At 44.2% G+C, this 18,510-nt stretch overlaps 1 protein-coding gene and 1 long non-coding RNA gene across 2 annotated transcripts; one reads left to right on the top strand and one right to left on the bottom strand.

The window, feature by feature from the left end:
* Positions 1–2,347: 2,347 nt before the first annotated feature.
* On the bottom strand, positions 2,348–4,281 carry LOC129534782 (uncharacterized). Its single transcript, XR_008681483.2, has 2 exons — positions 3,962–4,281; positions 2,348–2,645 (listed from the first exon to the last, which is right to left on the bottom strand). It is a non-coding gene; the product is annotated as an uncharacterized lncRNA (long non-coding RNA).
* ZC3HAV1L (ZC3HAV1 like) lies at positions 3,057–17,823 on the top strand. The gene is made up of 4 exons (XM_055393206.2): positions 3,057–3,645; positions 4,620–4,755; positions 10,366–10,624; positions 12,494–17,823. The coding sequence occupies exons 1-4, from the start codon at positions 3,281–3,283 to the stop codon at positions 12,628–12,630; spliced, it is 897 nt and encodes a 298-aa protein (XP_055249181.1). The 5' UTR covers positions 3,057–3,280; the 3' UTR covers positions 12,631–17,823.
* Positions 17,824–18,510: the final 687 nt, after the last annotated feature.

Raw genomic sequence — 18,510 nt, 5'->3', positions numbered from 1 at the left:
GCCAGGATGGTCTCAAACTCCTGACCTCGTGATCTGCCCGCCTCGGCCTCCCAAAGTGCTGGGAAAGTGCTGGGATTACAGGCGTGAGCCACCGCGCCCGGTCTTACTGGCTCTTTCTACTCAGCATGTAACTATGCTTGTCTCTCCTATAATAAAATACCTTTCTCAGTCTTGTGTCTTCCTCTTATTATCATTACCTTACTTACTTTTAGAAGTAAAGTCCTGGGTTTTTCCATTCTTCTTTTTTTAACCTACAGAAATCTACCTTTTCTCATTATTCCTCTGAAATACACCTGCCTAGGTTATCACTGTCTACAAGCTTTCCCTTGTAGGAAAGCTCCTCCCTGTAGTATCTCACCATGCTGATCACTTTCTCCTTGAAACTCTCTCCTCTGCGTGTCCATGAATGACTCTCATTTTTCTCTAACCTCTCCTTATCAGTTTATATGTTAGGCTATGTTCTCTCAGGAGCAATCCGACAAGGATTGAATGCACACAGTTTACTTGGGAGGTGATCCTAAGAAACACTGGCAGGGGAATGGGGAGGTAGGGCAAGGAAAGGAAGGAAGACTGTACGGGGAGTGCTAATGAGCAGGTGTGGCTGTGGGCAACTGGGGTTCAGTTCCATTGAGGAAACATTGGGAGACCATGGAATGTACACCTCCAAGTGGTTCCACACGAGGAATGAGTTGGGCTGTTTGATCCATTGTTGGGGAGGAAAAACTTTTCCTGCACTCTCTTATGTTCAGTTCTGAGGGGCTGCAAATTTAACTGACAAGAGAAAAAACATATATGCATATGGCACTGCACAAAAGAAGTGATGATGATTTATTTACCTAACTTAATAGGGGAGAGAGGGGGGCAAAAAGGCTCCTATGGGAAGAACAAAGGGTTTTTTTCTAGGGAACAAACAGGAGATAAGGAAGTTTGTGTTCATAGGGAAGTTGTTTATGCAGGTGCATGTGGTTTTCTATTTCATGTCCATAAACCCCTGGAGAGGGGATGAATGGCAACCTCACTCCCAGAAGATTCTGCTTTTACTGAAATAAAGGAAGCTTCAAGAAGGCTTCTTTTTGCCTCTATTGAATCTGACATGTCTTTAGTTTAAAATAATCCTCATGCCAATTTTAGGGTTGAGAGTGCATCCTCAAACCACCAATTCCCCAACATCCCTGGATGAAGGCTCTTCCTGGAGGTGTTGGCTCCTTGGTAATTCCAGCCTGCCTTTCCTGCTGGCTGCTTCCTCCTTCTGTTGGAAAAAGCTTAGGCAGAGAGTTCAGGAACAAATGCTGAGTGCCAAGGGGACGTAGGCTACTGCCTATTTTTCTCTTCTCCCACTTGCTTATTTAATGTGGGTATTCGCCAAGCTTCTTTCCCCCCGCCCCCAGCTTTTTCACACTCTTCATTTTTGCCAGGTGATCTTATCAACTCTCAACTCTCAGTTACCTAATGCTCTGATGTCACGCAAATCTACATCCCTTCCCTTCTCATGTCCCTCAAGGTCTAGACCTGTACACAGAATACACCTGCCTGTTGAGCGTCTTACCTTGGGTTGTCCACTGCAAACTCTCAACATAAATAACATTGGGGTTATAGTCCCTCAAATCCTGTTTATTTTCTGTTATTCCCCACCTCGTCTTGCTTTTCTAGAAATCCATTCTTCTCATTGCTGCCAGGGGTCTTTCTAAAACACCTATCCTACAATATGGCCAGGTACTATTTTAGGTGGTAGGGATACAGCAATGAACAAAACAAGGTTCCTGCTTTCATGAGCCTGAATTCTATAGCTAAATATATAAATACACAATAAAGAAGAAAAATATCAGTGGTAAGTTCCATGCAGACTGGGGAGCTACTTTAGATTTGAGAGGTCAGGAAAGGTTTTGCTGAAGAGAAGACATTAAAGCTCAGAGCTGAATGACACACCTTGAGTGGCACTCAGGAGACATCCACACTTCCCAGATGAAAATCCTTTAGTGACTTCCCAAAGTTCTCGGGATATAAGTCCAAATTTCACAGCATGGCAGAGAAGGTCTTCTGGCATCTGGCCAGTTGTCTTCCTCTCTAGCTTCTTTACATTACATGACATTAATGCATTTAATCCTCACGAGCACCTTGTAAAATAGCAGCTAGGCTGGCTGAGTTCTCTGATGGTCTGATTCATCTTTGTACTGTCACTGCGTTAGTAGTTGGCTCAACAAACGTTCATTAAACAAGCAAGGTGTTGGACAAAAAGCATGGATGCTTAAGGCAGGTCTAGACTGGCGCTGCTCAACAAAAATAAGGTAATCCACATTTGCAATGTAAAATTTCCTCATAGCTACATTAGGAAAGTAGAAGCAACACATGAAGTTGTCATAACATTTTATTTATCCAAATATATCCAAAATATTATGTTTAACATGTGATTCATATAAAGTTAATGAGATATTTTACATTCTTTTTCTCATTCTCAGTCCTCAAAATCTAGTGTGTGTATTTCACACTTATATCACATCTCAATTCGGACTAGCCACTTTCCAATAAAGCTCAGCAGGCCCCGCGGGGTGGCTCACGCCTGTAATTCCAGTGCTCTGGGAGGCTGAGGCAGGTGGATCGCTTGAGGAGTTCGAGACCAGCCTGGGCAACATGAGGAGACCCCGTTTCTACAAAGCAAAACAAAAACCAAAAAAATTAGTGATGCGAACCTTCGGTCTCAGCTACTCAGGAGGCTGAGGTGGGAGGATCGCTTGAGCCCAGGAGTTCCAGGCTGCAGCGAACTACGACAGCGCCACTGCACTCCAGCCTGGGCGATAAAGTGAGGCCTTGTCTCCAAAAATAAAAATACAACAACAACAAAAAATCCCAGAAGTGCTCAGCAGCCACATGTGGCTAGTGGCCACCTCCCCCGAAGCAGCCCGGCCACTCACCTCCTACCACCTTTTACCTATTTCGCCTTCTCCGCAGGCCTCCCTAGCACTACCAGTTGTCTTGTTGGCGAGTCCTTTGTGACTCCCACTATACAAGCCCCTCAAGGCCAGGCCTCGCCCTGAACGGTGCCTGGGCGGAGCAGACGCCCCATCAACGCTGTCCCCGCCTGAGTCCGCGTCCAGGGGATCCGCAGGCGCCGTACCCTGGTTCCACGCGCCGGGGCCGCCCCTCGCCCGGCCTCCCGCAGGCCCACCCCTCGCCAGGCCCAGGCCCATCCCCGGGATGTTCGCTGGAAATCGTGGACGTGACTGGGAGGAGCCTGCCCGCCCCGGCTCGCTGCGCCGCGCGCACAGGGCCCGCGCCAGCGACCATGGCGGAGCCCACAGTGTGCTCCTTCCTCACCAAGGTGCTGTGCGCCCACGGCGGCCGCATGTTCCTGAAGGACCTGCGCGGCCACGTGGAGCTGTCGGAGGCCAGGCTCCGGGACGTGCTGCAGCGCGCCGGGCCCGAGCGTTTCCTGCTGCAGGAGGTGGAGACGCAGGAGGGCCTCGGGGACGCGGAGGCCGAGGCGGCGGCCGGCGCGGTGGGCGGTGGCGGCACCTCCGCCTGGAGGGTGGTGGCCGTGTCCTCTGTGCGCCTCTGCGCCCGCTACCAGCGCGGCGAGTGCCAGGCCTGCGACCAGCTGCACTTCTGCCGCCGGCACATGCTGGGCAAGTGCCCCAACCGGGACTGCTGGTGAGAAGGCGGCGGCGGGCGGGGACTGTGGGCGCTGGCCGCGGGCCTGGCCGTCCTGCTGGAAGCGGGAGCGACGGGAAGGGGGGCTTCGTCCTGCCCCGGGCCGGGGACGCGGGGCTGGACGATCCCCTCCCGCAGGCCTTTCCTGGGCGTCCTCCCCCGCGCTTCCAGCAGCTGGGCGGAAAGGCGCGAAGGTCCTCTCCATGGAGACGTCTCAACCGCCCACGCCAGAAAAGTTGCTGCCCCCGCCCGTCCCCCCGGATCCTGCGCGACGCAGCCGGGTTAAATCCGGACTGGGACTTCGGAGTTCACTTACTCTGGTGATATTTGGCGGGAGGTGGGGGGCGAGGGGCGTCTGAGGATCCCATGAGATCCCCGGACCCTTTAGCCGGAAATCGCTGCTCCCCCATATCCACACACTTGTGCAGAAGCGGGTCTGCGCCCTCTAGGTTTAACAGCGCTGAGCCAGTCTCACCCCAGGAAACAGGGCTGGATGGCTTGGGTGAGGCCCTGTGGTTCCTGACTGCCAGAGCTGGGGTTCGGGGCTGTCTCCTGACCCCAGGCTGTGCTTCACAGCCGCGACTTTTCCTTGGTTGTCTCTAGCCACACACCCCGCCAAAGCGGTGCTGGGGATAGGGGCGCTTTCTTTTTAACGTTGGTGGACTGTGGCAGCTGTTGCCGGGGAGAAGGCCAGGTGCAGTCGCCTACGGAACAGATGTGCATCCTCAGGCGAGGTGGGCGACCCTTGGCTTCAAAGCATCCCTACTGAAAATTCAAATGACCCTGGGAGAGGAGTTCCTTCAACCCAATTTTCTTATTTTCCATCAGTGCTTATTAGGCCATACTATCCCCGGTTTCATGAAAATTACTCAACTTTACATGTATTAAATACATTGAAAGCTGCTCAAGGCAAGGAATTGGACAGACTGGTCCTTCTTCACCTGGGCATCTGACCGAGGGCTTTGTTCTTTTAGGTCTACCTGCACCCTTTCCCATGATATCCACACACCTGTCAACATGCAGGTCCTGAAAAGCCATGGACTTTTTGGTCTCAATGAAAACCAGCTTCGGATCCTGCTTTTGCAGAATGACCCCTGTCTTTTACCAGAGGTGAGTCACCAAGGAGTCACCCTCATGTCACATTTGCTACAAGTACTTTCCCCATTTATTTTTCTTTTGGCTTTACATATTAATTTTAATTGCTTTGAAGCAATATGATTCAGTTTCAAATGCTTTAAAGGTACCCTTTATAATTGCTATCATGGCGAAATAGTACGTTTGTTTCAGTTTAGCCATACACAAAGAAGTTTTAAAAACAAAATAGTACAAATCCCAAGAGAAAATTGGAACATCAATTAAGACCACCAATTAAAAGCAAGATTTTCTGATCTAGCACAGTGATGCTATCATAGACACCTCCACTTGGCCAGAAGAGGGATGGGAAGAAGGGGAGATGTTGAGAAAACAGAGGATAGTTCATAATTGTGGCCTGATTTTAACTCTAATGCATTTCAGCGTCTAGAAGGGAAGATAGCCACAAGACTAGAGGTAGGAGCTGGAGCCTTTGGTGCAGGTGGCAGAGGCTGCTCTCAAGGCAGCAGAATCTGTACCCAGAAGGCAGTCCTGGAGTTGATCTCAGGAACAAGTAGGTTTCTTCCTGACATGCATAACCTGTTTTCATTTCTTCGAGCACTGAAGCCAAGTCTGGTATGTCACGGTTGTGAGCCAGATGCATTCCAGCCAACCATGTTGCCCAAAGTAGATGCAAGCAGTAGCTGAAGCAGGTTATTGGCAGGAAGGGAGAGGAGGGTGGCTGCACCTATGAGCCTGGGTCCAGTCCTTCCTCTCTCAGAGAGAAGGCGTGGTGCCGCTGCTATTTGCCTTTTAATTTTATAGTACTTTTTGATTTATAGAAGCTTAGTATTTTTATTTTGTCAAATCTATCGAATGTTTTTTTGGTATGCCCTTTTTTAGGGTGTATCTTGGGCCCAGCCTCACCTTGTCATATTAGACTACTTCAGTGTTTTGTGAGCAGCTGATGGGTTGGCTGCACTTACAACAGGAGCCTCTCCTGTGCCTCCACTTGTCCCCATCACCTGGGACTGGAAGTAGGTGACATGTGGCACAAAACGTGATCATGTGGGCAGCAGGGACTGTGGAAAAACACAGTGCATGAGGCAAGAATGGTGCCTCACATCTCTTGTATGAAATGCCTGATGATTGCTTTTACCACTCTATTAATAAAAAAGACAATAGACAGGTAAAGTTTCATGCTGGTGCATTAATGGACAAATTTCTAGAAAAATACGGCTTGTCAAAATGGATTCAAGAAGAAACGGAAAGCCAAAATAGTGTCATAAAAATTTTTTAAATAAAAGCATTAAACAAACCTCAAAGCATTAGTTAGAAGGCTTGCACAAGAAAACATCAGACTTATATAGTTTTTTTTGTTTTTTTTTTTTGAGACAGGGTCTTACTCTCTCACACAGGCTGGAAGTACCTCGGCTCACTGTAGCCTCTGCCTCCTGAGTTCAGGTGATTCTCCCACCTCAGCCACCTGAATAGTTGGGACTACAGGCACGTGCCACCATGCCCAGCTAATTTTTGTACTTTTTGGTAGAGATAGCGTTTCGCCATGTTGGCCAGGCTGGTCTTATGTGCCTGACCTCAAGTGATCCCTCTGCCTCAGCCTTCTAAAGTGCTGGGATCACAGGCGTGAGCCACTGCACCTGGCCAGGCTTATATAGTTTCATAGTTGAATTCTATCAAATTTTTGTCTTTATTGAAGTGTAGTTGACAAATAAAAATTTTATATTTACGTGTACAATGCGGTGTTTTAATATATTTACATTGTGAATTGATTGCAACGATTAAGCTAATCAGCATACCATTACTTTACATGGCTATTATTTTTTGGATGTGGTAAGGACAGCAATTTTCAGGTATACAGTATGTTATTTTTTTAAATTTTATTTTATTTTTTATTTATTTTATTTTATTTTTATTTTTATTTTATTTTATTTATTTCTTTTTTTTTTGAGATGGAGTCTCACTCTATCACCCAGGCTGGAGTGCAGTGGTGCGGTCTCGGCTCACTGCAAGCTCCGCCTCCCGGGTTCATGCCATTCTTCTGCCTCAGCCTCCCGAGTAGCTGGGACTACAGGCGCCCACCATGATGCCCAGCTAATTTTTTGTATTTTGTTTAGTAGAGATGGGGTTTCACCTTGTTAGCCAGGATGGTCTCGATCTCCTGACCTCGTGATCTGCCCGCCTCAGCCTCCCAGAGTGCTGGGATTATAGGTGTGAGCCACTGTGCCTGGCCATTATGTTATTATTAACTACAGTCACCTTGCCGTACAGTGGATTTCCAGAAATTCATCCTGTTTAATTGAAACTTTGTTCCCTTCGACCTACATATCCCTGTTCTCCTTAATTTTAACAAATCTATAAGGAACAGGCTGTTCTAATATTTGGAGTAGGTGTAGGATCTATTTTCCATGATCTCCAATTCTTGAACCACTATTATGCTAATTAAAGTAGTTTATCTTTCATTTTTAAAGTTTATTTACTCTTTTAGAGACATGGTCTCACTGTGTCACCCAGGCTGGAGTGCAGAGACAGGGTTTTGCCATGTTGCCCAGGCTGGTCATAGCTCACTGCAACCTCGATCTCCTGGGCTCAAGCAATCCTCACACTTCAGCCTCTCGAGTAGCTGGGACTGCAGGTGTACACCACCACACCCAGCTACTTTTTTTTTGTTTTGTTTTTTTGAGATGGAATCTTGCTCTGTAGTCCAGGCTGGAGTGCAGTGGCGTGATCTCAGCTCACTGCAATCTCCACCTCCCTGGTTCAAGCGATTCTCCTGCCTCAGCCTCCCAAGTAGCTGGGATTGCAGGCGCTTGCCACCATACCCAGCTAGTTTTTTGTATTTTGAGTAGAGATGGGGTTTGTCATTTTGACCAGGCTGGCCTTGAACTCCTGACCTCAAGTGATCCGCCCACCTTGGCCTCCCAAAGTGCTGGGATAACCGGCGTGAGCCATAGCGCCTGGCCCCCAGATACTTTTTTTTGTTTTTGTTTGTTTGTTTTGTAGACAGAGTCTCGCTCTGTCGCCCAGACTGGAGTGCGGTGGTGTCATCTTAGCTCATTGCAACCTCTGCCTCCCAGGTTCAAGCAATTCTCGTGCCTCAGCCTCCCTAGTAGCTGGGACTGCAAGCAAGTGCCACCATGCCTAGCTAATTCGTTGTGTTTTTAGTAGAGACAGGGTTTCACCATGTTGCCCAGGCTGATCTCAAACTCCTGAGCTCAGGCAGTCCGCCTGCCTTGGCCTCCCACAGTGTTAGGATTACAGGCATGAGCCACTGTGCCCAGTCCACTTTTTAAATTTTTTTGTAGAGACAGAGTCTTGCTGTGTTGCCTAGGCTGGTCTTGAACTCCTTGGCTCAAGCAATTTGCCATCCTTGGTCTCCCAAAGTGCTAGGAGTACAGCCATGAGCCACTGTGCCTGCCTAATTTTGTTTGTTTGTTTAATCAGTTCATGTCTCCTTTTCCAGATAAGCTTTAGAATCACTTAAATTCCTAAAACTATTTTAAAGGAATTCTTTGAGAAGGGTAGAAATTGCATTAAAGTTACGAATTTATTTTAGAAAATTGGCATCACGATTATAAATAGGATGCTATTTCATTTTAAACCAGGTCATCTGTGTCTTCTAGGATTTCCCATATTTTAGATTTGACTGATTACATTCCTGTAGTACTATTGAACATGTTCCTGTATCCCTCAAATTTTGATCAGATTTAGGATTTATTTCACTTTATTTAATTTATTATTTATTTATTTATTTATTATTATTATTTTTTGAGATGGAGACTCACTCTGTCGTCCAGCCTGGAGTGCAGTGGCACGATCTCAGCTCACTGCAACCTCTGCCACCCGGGTTAAGCAATTCTGCCTCAGCTTCCCAAGCAGCTGGGATTACAGGTGCCACCATGACTGGCTAATTTTTGTATTTTTGGTAGAGATGGGGTTTCACCATATTGGCCAGGCTGGTCTTGAACTCCTGACCTTTTGATCCACCCGCCTTGGCCTCCCAAAGTGCTAGGATTACAGGTGTGAGCCACCACACCCGGCCTTATTTATTTTTGAAATGGAGTCTCGCTCTGTCGCCCAGGCTGGAGTGCAGTGGCGCAATCTCAGCTCACTGCAACCTCCGCCACTATTTTATTTTATTTTTAAGACGGAGTCTCGCTGTGTTGCCCAGGCTGGAGTGCAGTGGCACAATCTTGGCTCACTGCAACCTCCACCTCCCCGGTTCATGTAATTCTTCTGCCTCAGCCTCCCCAGTAGCTGGAATTACAGGCGTGTGCCATCATGCCTGGCTAACTTTTGTATTTTTAATAGAGTCAGGGTTTCACCGTGTTGGCCAGGCTGTTATGAACTCCTAACCTCAGGTGATCCTTCTGCCTTGGCCTCCCAAAGTGCTGGGATTACAGGTGTGAGCCACCGCGCCCAGCCAGGATTTATTTTATAGCAAGAATTTTTTTACATGTGCAGCATTGTTAGGGTGACTCACCATCCCATTTGCCTGGGACTGAGGGGTTGCCGGGGATGTCAGACTTTCATAGTAAAACCTGGACAGTTCTATTTCTGTTGCATCACATCAGGAGGCATATAATGTCATCTTTGTGTGAGCGGCCAAGACTGATGCGTGGTTTCAGGGTCAACAGCCTGATCCCATCATTATAAAGTTCCCTATCAATGTGGTCTTGGTGTGTCTGGGATAGACCCAGTTTATATTAGTTGTCCCAGTGTGATTATTAATAGTGCTCCCTTGCAGCCTAAAAATGCCCTCGTCTGGATCATAAATTAGATCTTTGTGCCACCCGTTGAAACTGGTTTCCCTGGAAGCAGAGCCTGAGATAGAGACCCAGGTACGTGTGATTTTTTTGAGGGCGGGCTTTTCAGGAAAACCCAGTGTGGGAGAGAGGGAAGCAGGGTCTAAGGAGGGAAAAGCTGCAAGCACATAAGGTCTGGCCTTGACTTGATTCATGGGGAGCTGTGGAACAAAGATCACACTGAGTCTAGCTTTGAGGCACTCTAGCATTTTTTTAGCTTTATCTAAGTCGTTCATTGGCTACAGGCTTTGGGGACAGAGGGCGGTTCAGCTGAGAGTGTAAAGTAAGAGGGGGCAGCTGTGAGTCACAAGCAGCCAGTGCCCACAGCAGCTGGAGTATGGTTAGCACCACTACACTATCATCAGGCTTTCACCCAAAGATTTTAACAGTCTCTGGTGATCAGAAGATGTCATTTAGTCTTCAGTTTAGCTAGAGAAGCTATAGTCTTTTGGCTTAAAAGATAGAGTGAAAACTAATATTGGCCGGATGTGGTGGCTCACACCTGTAATCCCAGCACTTTTGAGAGGCTGAGGTGGGCAGATCAGCTGAGGTGAGGAGTTGGAGACCAGCCTGGCCAACATGGTGAAACCCCGTCCCTTCTAAAAATACAAAAATTAGCTGGCTGTGGTGGTGAACGCCTGTATTCTCAGCTACTCGGGAGGCTGAGGCAGGAGAATTGCTTGAACCCGGGAGATGGAGGTTGCAGTGAGCCAAGATGGTGCCACTGTACTCCAGCCTGGGTGACAGAGCGAGACTCCATCTCCCCGCTGCCAAAAAAAAAGAAAAGAAAACTAATATTTCAGGTGTTGCCTCATTTCTGTACCAGGTCTGTTTGCTCTACAACAAAGGGGAAGCCCTCTATGGCTACTGCAACCTCAAGGATAAATGTAACAAGTTTCATGTGTGCAAATCCTTTGTGAAAGGAGAATGCAAACTTCAGGCCTGCAAACGGTCCCATCAGCTTATCCATGCTGCATCTTTGAAGCTGCTACAGGACCAAGGACTGAATATTCCAAGTGTTGTTAATTTTCAGATAATCTCCACCTACAAGCATATGAAGCTGCACAAGATGCTTGAAAATACAGGTAGGAATATCCAAGAAGGACAGAGAAGTATCAGCGATACGGTTTTGGGATGCTTCACTGTAAAGAAGTAAGAACAGTGACATGAAAGTGAGTCTGGGGGCAAAGCAGTTCCTATGTTAATTTCATCTTTGTTCTTGGGAAAGTTTAGAACAGGCGACATTTTATTGTATAGAACGGTGATCCTAACCAAAGGAGAGAAGGGATGGAGTTTATCGTTAGCACTGTCACTGCCAGCTACTAGAATCTACCCAAGTAATTGAACAGTAGCTTGTTGGTAAATTGGATGTCAGGAAGTAGGTAGAACAGGTTTTGTTTTTTTTTTTTTTTTGAGACAGAGTCTCGGTCTGTCGCCCAGGCTGGAGTGCAGTGGCGCGATCGGGGCTCACTGCATCCTCTGCCTCCTGGGTTCAAGCGATTCTCCTGCCTCAGCCTCCTGAGTAGCTGAGACTACAGGCATGTGCCACCATGCCCAGCTAATTTTTGTATTCTTAGTTGAGGCGGGGTTTCACCATGTTGGCCAGGACGGTCTCAATCTCTTGACCTCATGATCTGCCTGCCTTGGCCTCCCAAAGTGCTGGGATTACAGGCATGAGCCACACGCCCGGCCCAGTAGAACAGTTTTAATGGCATAGTTAGGAAAAAGAGGAAGGAGATAGGCCAGTGAGTGGAAAAGTAAGATTAATGTAGGGATGGCTTTCTTGTCATAAATATAATTTTTGGCTTTGTTCATTTTTAAGTAATTTTAACGACATTACAGAACAATTTGGAAAATAGCAACTGGAAATGAAAATTGTATATGATTTTGCTCACTCTAATCTACTATACTTGTTACAATTTTATTATAAGCCCTTCAGTTGTGTTATATACAAACACGAATCCAGTTGTGCTCAAAGTATATGTTAATTTAATATCTTAAATTTCTACTTTATACAACATCATATTTTCCCATATTGCTAGGAATATTGCATATTCCCATTATAAATATATTCCCATAGTCTTTCAGTAATTTTTATTGTTGTTTTTGAAGACAGGATCTTGCTCTGTTGCCTAGGCTGGAGTACAATGGCACAGTCATGACTCACTGCAGCCTCGAACTCCTGGGCTCAAGTGATCTTTCTGCTCAGCCTCCCTGGTAGCTGGGACTACAGGCACATGCCACCATGTCCAGCTATTTTTTAAGATTTTTCTTTTGTAGGGACAAGGTTTTGCTATGTTGACCAGGCTGGTTTTGAACTCCTGGGCTCAAGCAGTCCTCCAGGCCTGGCCCCCCAAAGTGTTGGGATGACAGGCGTGAGCCATTGCACCTGGCCTTTAGTAGTTTTTTAGTCTACAAAGTGTGGTTTGGTGTTCTTTTAATTCTAATGCATTCAGTTACTTATTCTGTTACATTTGCTGGTACCTAGAAATCAGTGGGTGGTAGGCTTAGGAGAATTGCTGTTGGGAAAGGTAAATCACCAAAGGCGGAGTTGCTAAGCTTTCACCATCGAGTTTTCATGTGTTGGGATGTTAGTGTCAGACGTAGTGAGTGCAGACAGGGAGGGCTCTGCATATACCAGTGTCAGGGGCTGTTTAGGGAACTGTGAATGGTGGCAGGTACCTTCTACCCTATGCTGTGTCTAGGGCCTGTCATTGTCTTCATCTGGTTTTGTTTGGTGAGTCTCTCCTGTGACATAGTGACTTTCTGCTTGCTCTCTCTCTCTCTATTTTTTATACACACACACATACAATTTTTTAAAATCCAGAAGACATGAACTCTCCAAATCCATGTGTTGGGAGTCTTGTCTGATGTCTGGTTAGCTAGGCTGTTGCTCCCAACGTAAAATGAAACTTGGCATATCGTAGGAAAACTTATCCCTTTCCTCTTTGTAGACAATTCATCACCTTCGACTGAGCATTCACAAGGCCTTGAGAAGCAAGGAGTGCACGCAGCTGGAGCTGCAGAAGCTGGTCCTCTGGCTTCTGTCCCTGCTCAGTCGGCCAAGAAGCCCTGCCCAGGTAAACCTTAAAGGGGGTCAGTGAACTAAGAAGCAGCTTGTCCAGCTTGGAAGATCTGAAAACAAGCCTTCTGTTTAGCTTTAATTTGTAACCATTCATTCATTTAATGATAGATTTGTAATGGTCATAATAATATCTACCTCACAGTGTGTTGTGAGAAGTAAAGAAGATGGAAAAGGAGAAAATGTCCTTTTGGAAGAATACATTTGGGCATGGGTGGTTGGGGATGGGGTGGGACATTGAACAGGCAAAGAGAGGCTAAAACTGAGTGCAGATGGGGCTAGTCCAGGGCAAGTGCTGAAGATGGCAGCTGCTATCTGCAGCTCCTAGGTGCTTTCCTCAGGCTGGGTAGATGGAGCTCTGCTGACTTCTGTGGTCCACCATTGTTTTTCTATCAATTTATATTGTGGCAATCCTAGAGTACTTTGCACTCATTTTTTTTTTCACCTAACATTGTCTCATAAGCATCTTTCCATATTTGTTCACATGGTACATAATCATGTTTTTGCACAGATACATTAATATATCATAGTTTGTTTAACTACTTGCCTTTTTCTAACAATTTTTTTTTTTTGAGATGGTCTTGCTCTGTTGCCCAGGCTGGAGTGCAGTGACGTGATCTCAGCTCACTGCAGCCTTGACTTCCTGGGCTCAAGTGATCATCCCACCTCAGCCTCCTGAGTAGCTGGGACTACAGGTATGCACCACGACCAGCTAATTTTTTGTATTTTTTTTTTATAGAGAGGGTATTTTGCCATGTTGCCCAGGCTAGTCTTGAACTCCTGGGCTCAAGCGATCTGCCTGCTTCAGCCTCCCAGAGTGCTAGGATTACAGGCATGAGCCACTGCACCCAGCCTCTAACAAATTTTGAATATAACTCCTGTCTTAAAATCTGCAGAATATTGAATTTTTCCAGCTATTTTTTACTTTTGCTTAGCTTATAGATGCTAAAGGATACTGTCATTTGCATTTTTTAAAATATATGTATGAGTGAATAGTTTTCTGGTGTCTGCTTTCTGATTGTTCTTATTTTTTCATTTTATATTTGGCCTTTTATTAATGGGGCCCTCATCTGTGCTGATGTAGGACAACCTTTAACGAGGCCTCACAATTTTCATGAAAGGACCTCAGCAATACTGTGCTTGGATGATATTCAATTTTTGTAGGTCCATCCTCAGCCAATAGTACAGAGTATATAAACTTTGGGTTCTCTCCAGAGACTTCTACCTCACTCTGTCTACTCTTTTTTTTTTTTTTTGGAGACGGAGTTTCACTCTCGTTGCCCAGGCCGGAGTGCAATGGCGCGATCTCATCTCACCATAACCTCTGCCTCCTGGGTTCAAGTGATTCTCCTGCCTCAGCCTCCCAAGTAGCTGAGATTACAGGCATGAGCCACCACGCCCAGTTAATTATGTATTTTTAGTAGAGACGGGGTTTCACCATGTTGGCCAGGCTGGTCTCGAACTCCTGACCTCACGTGATCTGCCTGCCTCGGCCTCCCAAACTGCTGGGATTACAGGTGTGAGACTCTGTCTACTCTTCATCTCTTGCTGAACTTTCACCAAAGCCCAGTCACAATAGTTTGAAGGATGAGCATTATATCCACTCCTTTAAATTGTATCCATTCTTCCTGTGGCTCAGGATGGACCATCAGAAGTCTGTATACCTCACCCACTTCATGTTCCCTTTCCCCTTTCTCCCTTCTCCCTTCCTCCCTGCTCTCCACCTACCCAGCTGTGTTCTTTGAGTTACATTTCAATATTTTGTGGTTTATTTTCATCAAGGGGTACCACAAGAAGCAGCTTTATGCAATTAATTTTTCTGTTCTGTTTATTGTAGTCATCCTCAAATGTCACTGTGTAAAGTGTTGTTGTTTTTTTTAAATTCAACTGTCCTGCAGTAACATAACATTTGAGAAACAGAGACAATGTAATAAGTTTTCATAAAGCTAAATTAATGTAGAGAAATTTTTATCATGAAATGCTATCTTTTCAATTGAAGGAAAAAGCAAAAATGTCCTTTTTAAAGTGAGAAATGGCTGTGTTTTCTCCTAATGGATAATAAGAGTCATGCCACTTGTGTTGAGCTTTTTACTTTCATTGTTAACGATATTTCTGAAAGCCCTTATGCTCTGCATATTTTTCTTTTTTTCTAGTCCAGATTTCTCCTGGTGATAATTAAAAAAAAATTTTACATTTAATTATTACTATTATTTACACTTACCATTTTACTATGTATATTTTTGTAGTAAGCTATCTTAAATCTTTAATGGAAACAGTGTAGGGTATAAATGCATTTCCTTTACATTGAGAGACTTGCTGGACCTTTACTTGTTTATGTTCTGTTTTTATATCTTATCATTATGCCTTTATACGTGATGTTATTGGTCCTCTGTCATCTTTGTTGCAGTATTTTATTCAATTCTATAATAGTCTACTTTAATCTTAGTTTTGTTGGTATTCATTCTGTGAAATATTTTATATAACCATGCCTTTCTCTGATTTTCACTCATGATTAAGCTGTTAGAAAGTTATCGCATTATAGTTGGAAAAGAGTTTTCTTTGGTAATTTATCGGGGTTTTTGATGTCAAGTCGCATGTCTATAGACTCTACAAATTCAGCGTATTCTAAATTGAATTATGAATTTTCCTTTAGTCTTGTTCCTGCTTTTATTTCCTTATTTTTGAATGTCACCACTATCTACCTAATGACCTAGACAAAAAGCTGTAAATTGTCCTATACTTTTTTTTCTCCTTGTTCCTTTTGTTAAATTGGTTACCCAGTGTTGGAGAGTTTCTTCCCCTCAAAAACCTTTCAAATATTTATCCTTCTCTGCCCCTTTCTTTCCACCTTGTACATACTGCCTTGTTTCAAACCCTCATCACCTTCCTGCATATATCCTACAGATGCATAAACTCCGTGGTTTTCAAGTCATCTGTTATGGGAGTTTTTGGTAAAAGGTGCCCTGTTCCCACTGCAGTGATGGTAGCCCTGTTTTAATCTTTAATAGAATAAGCTTTTGTGGATTTCACTGGTCTCCTTACCACTCTTCACTTCTCCTGCCTTCCATCTGGCTGCCTGACGTTTTCAAAGCAAACCTAATCATACGGCTTTTTTCCTGCTGAAACCTTCCTTGGTCCTCATCATGTAGGGTGGCATTTGTAAACTCAGACGCCTGCAGGGACTAGAAAGGTGAGTTAAATGGATGAAGTGAACTGGATGCAAGAGAAATGGGAGAAGGGAGAAGTGCTGTGGCAAACTGTCCCATCTAAAAGGGACGCCTGCCTCTTGTATCCACGTGGGAATGTGGGCCCACTTTGTCATATTGCCCAGGTTTTTAAAAAGAAGCCAGAAATTCAGATTGTTATGAGAAATGTTCTGATTGAATATTTACTTTAGTTGAGTTTTTAAAATGCAGACCAACATTGTATGTACTTGACCTACTTGGAATTTCTGGAATGTGCTATTTTGTCTTGTGATTCTCTGTAAATGATATTTCCTGGTTTTTTTTTTTTTTCTTTTTTCTTTTTTCCTTTGAGATGGAGTCTCTGTCGCCCAGGCTGGAGTGCAGTGGCATGATCTCAGCTCACTGCAACCTCCGTCTCCCAGGTTCAAGTGATTCTCCTGCCTCAGCCTCCCGAGTAGCTGGGATTATAGGCATGCACCACCATGCCTGGCTAATTTTTGTATTTTTAGTAGAGATGGGGTTTCACCATGTTGGCCAGGCTGGTCTTGAACTCCTCACCTCGAGTGATCCACCCACCTCGCCCTCCCAAAGTGCTTGTATTATAGGCGTGAGCCACTGCACTCAGCCTGATGTTCCCTCTTTTATAAGTGCCATTCCTTCTTCCTTCTTCCTACCTCACAACCTAGCAAAATTGGATTCTTCAAAATGCCAGGTTGGCCTTTCTTGACTCCAAAAGAGATGACTCTTGTAGCATTCTTACAGGCCTAACATAGCACTTACTTTATGTTGCAATGCTGTGTGTTTTTACTCGCTAGCTCTGAGCAAAACATTATTTATTGTTGGTAATTGTAACACTTGGTAGTGAAGACATATTTTTTGCCATATAATGGATTATACTTTGTATTTGAATCCATGTGAATCAGTAGCATATTGGTCTTCATTGTTTTTTCTCCTTCTCTGACGTTTTTTTGAGACAGGGTCTCACTCTGTTGCCCAGGCTGGAGTGCAGGGCACAATTACAGCTCCCTGCAGCCTTGATTTCTCAGGCTCAAGCCATCCTCTTGCCTCAGCTTCCCTAGTAGCTGGGAGTATAGGTGCATGCCACCATACTCAGCTAATTTTTTTAGGTTTTTAGTAGAGACAAGGTCTCACTATGTTGCCCAGGCTGGTCTTGAACTCCTAAGCTCAGGCAGTCCTCCCGCCTTGGCCTCTGAATGTGCTGGGATTACAGGCATGAGCCGCTATGCCTAACCATATTTTTTCCAATATTAAAAAATCTTTTTTCCCCCTAAGGATTGTGTTATATAAGGTCAACATGTTTTTAGTGCTTCAATTTGACTTGTCTACATCTAAAGTTAACTCTTTAAGGCTTACATTGATGATAATAATTCTTTCCATCGAGGGATTTAGTCTCCATTATTGTCATGTTTCTTGATTTTTTTCATTATACTTGGTTCTTCTTTTTGTCTAGGTTTTATATATACCTCAATTAATTCTTTCTTGGCTGTTTTATATCTATGTTGCTGTCAGCATGGGAATCTCTTATTATTAGAAAGCTATTAACTTTTAAAATATGTATCTTTTGGTGATTTTCTTTGTTCTAACAGTTTTAGATGGCCTGTTTGCTTTTTCTAAATATAAAATCATAGGTATTTCTATTTTGTTTTTGTGTTTCATAAAATTGTAATAAGTTTTTTTGATATTTTTTCATTACATATGAAGTTAATTGTTGGTTTTAAACAAATGTTCTTTGTTAGGATAACAGAAATAACATCTTCTATTCTTGTTTGTTGGAAGCTAAAAGCTTGATAAAAGGAATTGGTATCTTTTGATACAATCAAATTTTTATCACTTAAATTGCCTAATATGATTACAATAAGGGTTTTTGTAATATTAAAACATCCTTAAATTCCTGAGATAAAACTCTACCTGGTTATAGTATATGTTCTTTTAATGTATTATCTTTCCTATTTGCTGTACATCTATACATTCATAAATAAAATTCATTTATATTTTATGTGTGTATGTAGTAATTTCCTTTTTATTTTTACTGGCATATGGTCAAACTATAAATCTTTTTCTAAATACTGTCTGGAGCTTTTGTAAATTGGTTTGTAATGCCATTTTTATTTAAAAAATAATGTATTATTGTATTTTTTGATTACCCTGTTATTATTTAGGAATATTTTCCCAAAATTATTTTTTGAAAATATAATATATCATTGTGGAAATTTTGGAGAGTACAGGAATGTATGAAGGAGGTCATATTAATCATAATACCACTGTATAATCGCTCTTAATACTGTATTTTTTTCTTTCTTTCTGTCTTTTTTTCTTGAGACAGGGTTTCTCTGTGTCACCCAGGCTGGAGTGCAGTGGTGCAATCACAGCTCACTGCAGCCTCTGCCTCCTGGGCTCAAGTGATCATCTCACTTCAGCCTCCTGAGTAGCTGGGACTGCATGCATGGGCCATTGCGTCCAGCTAATTTTTTTTTTTTTTTTTTTTGTGGAGACAGGGTTTTGTCATGTTGCCCAGGCTGGTCTTAAATTCCTGGACTCAAGCAATCCACCTGCCTCCGAGGTGGAGTCCTGGCTTCCCAAAGTGCTGGGGCTGCAGGTGTGAGCCACCAGGCCCAGGCTTTTTTCAGTCTTTTTTATGCATATTTCTTTAAATATCGAAGGTATGCTATACAGACAATTTTAT

Source organism: Gorilla gorilla, chromosome 6 (genome assembly GCF_029281585.2).
Source record: "Gorilla gorilla gorilla isolate KB3781 chromosome 6, NHGRI_mGorGor1-v2.1_pri, whole genome shotgun sequence".
In the NCBI taxonomy this organism is placed as follows: domain Eukaryota; kingdom Metazoa; phylum Chordata; class Mammalia; order Primates; family Hominidae; genus Gorilla; species Gorilla gorilla.
This window is presented reverse-complemented; position numbering and strand designations above follow the sequence as displayed.

Bases quoted from the DNA above. Each gene is read 5' to 3' on its own strand.
- ZC3HAV1L (XM_055393206.2), top strand. From the start codon at position 3,281: ATGGCGGAGCCCACAGTGTGCTCCTTCCTCACCAAGGTGCTGTGCGCC. The intron at 3,646-4,619 runs GTGAGAAGGCGG...TTGTTCTTTTAG, and splicing joins TGCCCCAACCGGGACTGCTG to GTCTACCTGCACCCTTTCCC. The intron at 10,625-12,493 runs GTAGGAATATCC...TCCTCTTTGTAG, and splicing joins CAAGATGCTTGAAAATACAG to ACAATTCATCACCTTCGACT.